The sequence below is a fragment of the Caretta caretta genome, chromosome 2 (genome assembly GCF_965140235.1).
Source record: "Caretta caretta isolate rCarCar2 chromosome 2, rCarCar1.hap1, whole genome shotgun sequence".
Classification (NCBI taxonomy): Eukaryota; Metazoa; Chordata; order Testudines; family Cheloniidae; genus Caretta; species Caretta caretta.
Genome location: NC_134207.1, coordinates 54,700,875 through 54,710,159, shown reverse-complemented (window position 1 = coordinate 54,710,159; position 9,285 = coordinate 54,700,875). Strand labels below are relative to the sequence as shown.

The window sequence follows — 9,285 nt, the reverse complement described above, 5'->3', positions numbered from 1 at the left end:
GAACAAACGTGATATTATTTTTAGATAAGATTACAAGTTTTGTTGATAAAGTTAACTTTTGACATACAATTTTTAGACTTCAGTAAGGTATTTGACTTAGTATCACACACATTTTGGTTTATAAAAAAGCACGATACAAAATTTGTGCAGTACATATTAACTGGATTAAAAACTGGCTAGCTGATATATCTCAAAGTAATCGTTAAAAGGGAAGCATTATATAATGGGGCATTTCTAGTGAGGTCTCACATTAATATATCTCACATGGATCTATTTTGGTCAAATGCTATTCAATCTATCAATGATCTGGATGAAAATATAAACTCAGTGTTATTAAAGTTTGCAGATGACACACAAATTTGTGGAGTGGTAATAATGATAAGGACAGGTTAGTTTTAGAGTGTAATCTAGATCATATAGTAAAGTGGGCTGACTTGAACAACATGCATTTAAAGGCTCTAAATACATTCTTTATCTTAGTATAGGTCACACTTATAGGACAGGGGACTGATTTTCAAAATAAATTACTTAGAAAAGGACTTTTGTGTCTTGTTGGATAAGCAGTTGAATGTGAGCTCCCAATATGATGCTTGGATGAATAAGCATGGGGAATATTGAACAGAAGTACAGGGATGTTATTACCTTTGTATATAGCAGAGATGAAACTCTTACTGGAATATGGTATTTAATTTCTGGTGTCTATACCTGACAAATTGGGAAGGGTTCAGTAAAGAGCTATCTGAATGATCTGAAGTCTGGAAAACCTGTCATACCATGAGACACATAAGAAACTGAATGTATATAGCTTAATTAAGAGAAGATTAAGAAGTGACTTGATCTGATCTAAGGTACCTAGATAGAGAAAAGACTTCTGTTAGTAGAGGGCTCTTTAATCTAGCAGAAAAAGGTATAATGAGGTACAATGATTGGAAGTTCATGATTGGTGCCAATAGAGGAGGTTTTGGAACAAACTGATAAATTAAATAAATCACCAGGCCTACATGGTATTCACCCAAGAGTTCTGAAGGATTGCAGAACTACTAAGTGTGGTATGCAACCTATCACTTAAATCAGCTTCTCCAGAGGTGATCCTGGAAATTACAGGCTGATAAGCCTAACTTTTTTCCAGGCAAATTGGTTGAAACTATAGCAAAAAACAAAATTACGAGACACATTGATGAACATGATTTATTGGGGAAGAGTCAACATGGCTTTTGTAAAAGGAAATCATGCCACACCAATTTATTAAAATTATTTGAGGAGGGTCAACCAACAAGTGGACAAAGCAAACTGTGAAGAGTTACAAAGGAACCTCACAAAACTGGGTGACTCGGCAACAAAATAGCAGATGAAATTCAATGGTGATAAATGCAAAGTAACGTGCATTGGAAAACATAATCCCAGTTATGATCCCATAGAAGATGATGGGATCTAAATTTGCTGTTATCACTCAAGAGAGAGATCTTGGAGTCATTGTAGATAGTTCTCTGAAAACATCCACTCAATGTGCAGCAGCAGTCAAAACAGCTAAAAGAATGTTGGGAATCATTAGGAAAGGGATAGATAATAAGCTTCCATACGAGGAGAGATGAATAAGTCTGGGACATTTCAGCTTGGAAAACAGACAACTAAGGGGGGGTATGATGGCGGTCTGTAAAATCATGACTGGTTTGGAGAAAGTAAATAAGTAAGTGTTATTTATTCCTTCTCATAACACAAGAACTAGGGGCCACCAAATGAAATTAATAGGCAGCAGGTATAAAACAAACAAAAGGAAGTATTTTTTCATGCAATGCATAGTCAATTAGTGGAACTCTTTGCCAGAGGATGATGTGAAGGCCAAGACTATAATAGGGTTAAAAAAAGAGCTAGATAAATTCATGGAGGATAGGTCCATCAATGGCTATTAGACAGTATGGGCAGGGATGCAACCTCGTGCTCTGGGGGTTCCTAGCCTCTGACTGCCAGAAGCTGAAAGTGGACAACAGGGGATGGGTCATTTGATGATTGCCTGTTCTTTTCATTCCCTCTGAAGCACCTGGCATTGGTCACTGTTGGAAGATGGGATACTGGGCTAGATGGGTCATTGGTCTGACCCAGTATGGCCATTCTTATGTTAAGTTGAAGCTAGACCAACTCAGCTCAGCAGAAAAGTCCACATTTTTAGCAGGGAGAATAATTAACCATTGAAACACATACTGAGGAATATGGTGCATTCCCCATACACGTGAAGTCCATAAATCAAGATTAGCTGTATTTCTAAGGCTATGTCTACACTGCACACCTTACAATGGCGTGGCTGTAAGGTGTGCTGTGTAGCTGCACTTTATTCCTGGGAGAGAGCTCTCCCGCTGACAAAATAAAACCACCTCCAACAAGGGGTGGTAGCTTCGTCACTGGGAGCACTGCTGCTGTCATCACGAACAGGTCTGACTACCAAAAGGAGGCTGCCAGACAACTCTGCAATCCCAAATTGTACAGGCCACTTTCCTCAGATCCCACCGAGGAACACATTAATAAACTGCACCATCTACTCAGGACACTCCCGACACTAACACAGGAACAAATCAACATACCCTTAGAGCCCCGACCGGGGTTATTCTATCTACTACCCAAGATCCACAAACCCAGAAACCCTGGACGCCCCATCATCTCAGGCATTGCACTCTCACTGAAGGACTGTCTGGATATGTGGACTCTCTACTCAGACCCTACGCCACCAGCACTCCCAGCGATCTCCATGACACCACTGATTTCCTGATAAAACAACAATGCATTGGTGATCTTCCAGAAAACACCATCCTAGCCACCATGGATGTAGAGGCTCTCTACACAAACATCCCACACACAGATGGAATACAAGCTGTCAGGAACAGTATCCCTGATGATGCCATAGCACAACTGGTTGCTGAGCTCTGTGACTTTATTCTCACGCACAATTTATTTCAAATTTGGTGACAATATACATCTCCAGACCAGTGGCACCGCTATGGGCACCCGCATGGTCTCACAATATGCCAACATTTTTATGGCTGACCTGGAACAATGTTTCCTCAGCTCTCGTCCACTCATTCCCCTTCTCTACCTATGCTACACTGATGACATCTTCATCATCTGGACCCATGGGAAGGAAACCCTGGAAGAATTCCATCATGATTTCAATAGCTTCCACCCCACCATCAACCTCAGCCTGGAACAATCCACAAGGGAGGTCCACTTCCTAGACACCATGGTGCAAATAAAGGATGGTTACGAAAAACCACCGACCTATACCGAAAACCCACCAACCGCTGTGCCTTCCTTCATGCCTCCAGCTTCCATCCTGGACACACCACATGATCCATTGTCTACAGCCAAGCGCTGAGGTACAACCGCATTTGCTCCAACCCCTCAGACAGAGACCAATACCTACAAGATCTTCACCGAGCATTCTCAAAACTACGATACCCGCACGAGGAAATAATGAAACAGATCAACAGAGCCAGACATGTACCCAGAAGCCTCCTGCTGCAAGACAAGCCCAAGAAAGAAATCAACAGAACTCCACTGGTCTTCACATACAGTCCTCAGCTAAAACCTCTCCAACGCATCTCAGTGATCTACAACCCATCCTGGACAATGATCCCTCACTTTCACAGGCCTTGGGAGGCAGGCCAGTCCTTGCCCACAGACAACCCGCCAGCCTGAAGCATATTCTCACCGGCAACTACACACCGCTCCATAGTAACTCTAACTCAAGAACCAATCCATGCAACAAACCTCAGTGCCAACTCTGCCCACATATCTACACCAGCGACACCATCACAGGACCTAACCAGATCAGCCACACCATCACCGGTTCATTCACCTGCACGTCCACCAATGTAATCTATGTCATCATGTGCCAGCAATGCCCCTCTGCTATGCACATCGGCCAGACTGGATAGTCCCTACGAAAAAGGATAAATGGACACAAATCAGATATTAGGAATGGCAATACACAAAAACCTGTAAGAGAACACTTCAGTATCCCTGGACACACAATAGCAGATTTAAAGGTAGCCATCCTGCAGCAAAAAAACTTCAGGACCAGACTTCAAAGAGAAACTGCTGAGCTTCAGTTCATTTGCAAATTTGACACCACCAGCTCAGGATTAAACAAAGACTATGAATGGCTAGCCAACTACAAAAGCAGTTTCTCCTCCCTTGGTGTTCATACCTCAGCTTCTAGAAGAGGGCCTCATCCTCCCTGATTGAACTAATCTCATTATCCCTAGCCTGATTCTTGCTTGCATATTTATACCTGCTTCTGGAAATTTCCACTACATGTATCCGACGAAGTGGGTATTCACCCACGAAAGCTTATGCTCCAATACGTCTGTTAGTCTATAAGGTGCCACAGGACTCTTTGCAGCTTTCAATCACTGATGCCTAAGGTAGCATGGAGCCACAGAACTGTTAGAGAGTGCATCCAAGTAATCTTGATATATGTTTAGTCTCCCTCATACCACTGATTCATTACAACCAAGAGAGTTATTGTATGCAAAATTAGAAGAAAGTTGGTGATTGGTTCAGTTACCTTTGATGGCACAATGGCTCCACTTTAGAATTAATGAGCTGTTGACGTGGCCTCGTGTGTAGTCTATGTAATCCTAACTGTTAGATACAACATTAATTATTTATCTTAATTACAACCTCATTTCTTCTACTATAGCCTTTGCCCAGTATTTCAATTAATTCTAACTATACGGAAAGTTTGAAGAGTTTGTATTATTCCATTATGAAGATCAATTCAGGACAAAGCAACTGACATCAATGCTAAATTTCTTAAAAGACCCAGTTTTAACTTATTTTTAACTCATAAATTAATATAATTATGTACAAATTTATCAGAAAATTTGTTCTGTACTCAAGTGTTGTAAGTTTCAGGAAGATACTGTATTATTTTAAAATACATAATAAATGGAACTCAACCTTAAGTGTGAACTACAATGAGCACCTCTGTAATACATCTATAAGGTTTAGATAAAGTATTTATCTTACTCACCTACATATTTAGAGAATGTATTATTTTAGTCCTGAAATACATCATTTATGAAACAGAAAAATTATTGATTACTGTGAGAAACTAAGGAACACAACTTTAATATGTATTCTAAAAAGCAAACACAATACATGAAAAAAAGTCCATACTGAAATATTAAATCACTGAATATTTAAAGAAACAAAAATGATATCTTACATAAGGAGCCTTAACTCAGATGTATCATTTATGTATTAGAACTGAATAGTTTGGTTAGGAACTAAGAAAATATCATAATTGAAAGAATTACAGATATTCTTATGTACAGTTACCTGGGTGCTTTTAATCTCTTTAACACAATAATATTTTATTTGGTTATGTCATTACTTGTGATGTTGGCCAGACAGGTTGATTAGAAAAAGGAAAGCCATTCACTCCCTTGCAGTTGAAATGTTGAATTACCAGCATTGGTATAAAGAAAAATACAACCACACTGAGACATTCAAAGACAGGATTGACCAGCAAACAAAGGCACTACATTCCACTCAAGAGGATCTTAAAAAAAAAAAAAAAAAAAAAAAAAAGAAGCAGCAAGAAATACAGTCAACAGCATGAACAAATAATTCAAAAGTCCAAGGATAAAGTTGACTGTCATCAAAATGAGGTGGGTTTTTTAATGCTGCACTGTGATTTTTATTTATTTTTATTAATGGTTGATCTTCATTTTATCAAATATGTGCATGAAAATATGTTCTGTCCTGTTTAAAGGTTTCTGAAAAAGAGAATGCCATATTTCTACTATAATCTGTTTTGACAGAATACCACTCTAGTCATGGACCAGCTCAATGAAGAGTTTGATGCAGTAGCTGCACATACTGAGTCTTTACAAAAGGTAAATAAATACCTTGTAGCAAGCTTAGAAACTTAGTGGTTAGTTTTTAACTTGATATGCTATGAGCAATTTAACTTTGAATTTAAAGCATAGCAATATTTTATCTAACTTTCTATAGGCGATGAATAGTATAGGGCTGCTTTTTATGATTACAAATGGGAATTTACTCATATATAAATCCAACAAATCTTTTCAAATATTCATATTCAATTAAAACTGTGCACAAAACACAAGTGGCAACATGTTAAACTTTTGAAATGTGGAAACTGGGCTATAATTTATGTTTCTTAAGTAATAGCTAATTGAATCAGGACATCTGGTATAATGCACATTAATTTCTAATTTTAAACAGAAGCTTGAGTTAATGAAATATCAATACAATGAAAAATCTTCCAAAGTTGAAGAATGTGAGCGGATCATATGGCAACAAAAAGCTGAAGCTGCTAATGCACTTGACCAACAGAAAAAAATCTGTTCTTGAAACTGAAAAGCTAGGGAAGACCTTGCAGTCATTGCATCTGGATGTAATAGCTTCCCAGCAGAAACACAAAGTGGAACTTGCTCAGCTAGAACAGCAGATAACACAGCTTGAAAGGGACGTTACAGATGCCAAGGAACTTTGTTGTAAAAAAGATCAGGTATGCTCTTGCTATGAGAATGAGCAAAACAGCTCTCTCTTGAAAAATCACATTGCAAAAGAGGATACGAGGGAGCTGGGTATACATTACTTCACATATATATTTGTTATGAATTCTAGAGGAAAAAATAGTTTATCACAAATTTTGTAAGTACATACTTCTCTGATTGTCCCTAAATTGAAGATATGTTTGCATTTGGGAAAACAATTCTTTCAAAATGCATGTTGATAAAAAATAAAAAGAATACAGTAGTATGATTTCATCTGATATGTCTGTAGAGATTTTAGGAAATATATTTGCCATTTTTAACTGCACATCCCATTTATAGTTATTTTCAGTGTCACAGACCTACCAAACGGTACTTTTCCTATGGAAGCAAAGGTACATAGGCCAACACTTTTTACATTAGTCTGTGAATGCTTCCTATGTGAAAACATACATGCAGTGAAAAATGTTTATTTTTTAATTTGTGACATAATATCCGTACTGTTGAAACATAAAATAAGCTGAACTCATTATTGTTTCCTTGATACTTCCTGATACTGTTTTTTGTACTTTTATCGTTGTTAAATTGACTCTTATAAGAATCATTTTTTTTTAAAAAAGGCTTATGATTCTCTGAGAGAGTCTATAGAAGATGTTTTTAATTTACTGGTTTTATAGGCAAACATTTTGAAGATTCACTAGCAGTGAAACAATGTTGATTCCATTTAACAATCAGCAGGAAAAAATACAAAAATACAAAAACAAGGAAATGAGTTAAAAAAGAGAGAGAACAGTATCTTCCCTATATTTAAACTTTATTATTTATTATTGACTGGAGCAATAGAATGAAATAAGAATCTTTACCTATGACAGGATATTATCTACTGTGTATGAAGTTTTACACACCTGAAAAAATATGTTAATACAAATAATTGTTGTCATGTTAACATTGCAGGTTTCAAGCTGTCTGAACCAATTTTACATTCTCAATGAAGAATGTTTAACATTTTGAACCAAAAACAGTACAGCACGAATAATTAAAGGCTTAAGTTAAATACATAGACAGTCATTTAAATTTAGATCTGCAATAACATTTACTATTATTCTCTAAGGCTTTGACTGTGCTTGACAGAAACAAAGTACTCTGGGATTAATTTCAAGAAATGGTGCCAACTGTGTGCAATTTGCTGTAATTAAGACATGAAAGAGTACTAAATATTCAGATTAAAAGAAGCAAGATGGAACATGATAGAGAATCAAGGTGTGGCATAAAGCCAATAAAGCACAGTCATTCATGAATACCCAATAATGATTGATATGAAACTTAAACCGATAAAATTGCAGTATGTGTTTTAAAAATTGTGTGCACGCAGTTTAAAATGAGAGTACCTTTTTCTCTTAATTTAAAGACAAAATTTTCTACATGGCATCTTAAAATAACATTAAAACAAACAGAATTAAAATGTTATAATTATTGTATTTTATAGGGATAGTAAGTTTAAATAGTTGGGGGAAAAAATAGAATGGTATTGTTATGTATTTGGTGCTGGGATTTCCCTATGTGCATATTAATCTACAGTCGTTGGCTATAGTGCCAGTCCAAAGAGCACTGTAGATGTTGGCTCCAAGAGGTTAAATATCTTTTTTATTTTTATGAAATTTCTTTTTAATTTTTTGTAAAGAAAAAACATTCATTTAGATCAAAGTATATTGTTTTTCTCTTACTGTCAGAATTATGTGGAATATTTTTCTTTGTCTTTGGATTTATAAGTATTGATTTAATGAAATATTTATTGTAATGCTAAATCTTTTCTTCAACACTTTTTTATAACTTAAATTCCTTGTAACTTTTTGATCTTAGAGGAGATGTGGGTATTTGACCCAGTTGCTAATGAGATGCTGTATAATTTCGTGTATCCTATAGCTCAAAATAGCAGGATGCAGTATAAAAAGTACATCATAAAAGGCACTATTGGAATTTTTTTGTCTTCACAGGCAATACGCAAAAGAGATGACCTTCTGAGAAAGTCGGAAGCTGATCTCCTGCAGGCAAGGGAAGGTATCAAAGCTAAAGTTGCTGAGGTGGAGCACCTTGACAGTGTGGTCAAGAAACTGAAAGCAAGTATCCAGGACACACAGAAAGAAAAGAATCAGAAGAAGAGAGAAGCCATCATACTGAGAACTGAGATTCAGCAGCTAAATCAGGAACTGCAGGATGTGCATAAGCAGTACAGAGAGACAGGTAATAATGTACAAAAATAGTAATATTACTGAAATGTGAATTTGGTGCAGTCTAATAGAATAGAATTCTCAATCACCTGGATATATGATTGCTGTAATCAAATGAATACAAAAAAGTTCCCATCTCTGCTTTAGGATGAATTTGCAGCTGGAGACAGCAACTTTATCAAAACTAAATAAACATACCTGAATACTTTATTGTTACACATACTGAATGTATTTGTAAAAATTTAGTTAAAAATCTAATTCTGTCTAATTCCGGCAAATTCACTGACAACAGAAATTATAATTTGAACCTATCAATTTTTATATTAATGTTATTGTTTTAGTGTCGTGTTTTGTTGATTTGGTGTGATTAATGCCCATTATATAGAATTGTATACCTCTATCTGTAACACATTCATGAATTGAAGACATAAAGCTTTTTTTAAGTGGATATTATCCACAAAACCAAAATAAGTTACAAAAAGTATTGCAGGTTGAATTGTACAGTACAAGCAGCCATTCAGCAATGAATGATAATCTAC

General features: G+C 36.3%; 1 protein-coding gene across 1 annotated transcript in view; it reads left to right on the top strand.

Moving 5' to 3' along the window:
* Positions 1-5,834: 5,834 nt before the first annotated feature.
* Positions 5,835-9,285, top strand: part of LOC125631062 (uncharacterized) — a 129,707-nt gene continuing 126,256 nt past the window's right edge. Inside the window, exons 1-3 of the mRNA XM_075124651.1 lie at positions 5,835-5,894; positions 6,293-6,611; positions 8,379-8,759. Of these exons, the coding sequence (XP_074980752.1) occupies positions 5,835-5,894; positions 6,293-6,611; positions 8,379-8,759 (760 nt within the window). The remainder of the gene's footprint in view (positions 5,895-6,292; positions 6,612-8,378; positions 8,760-9,285) is intronic.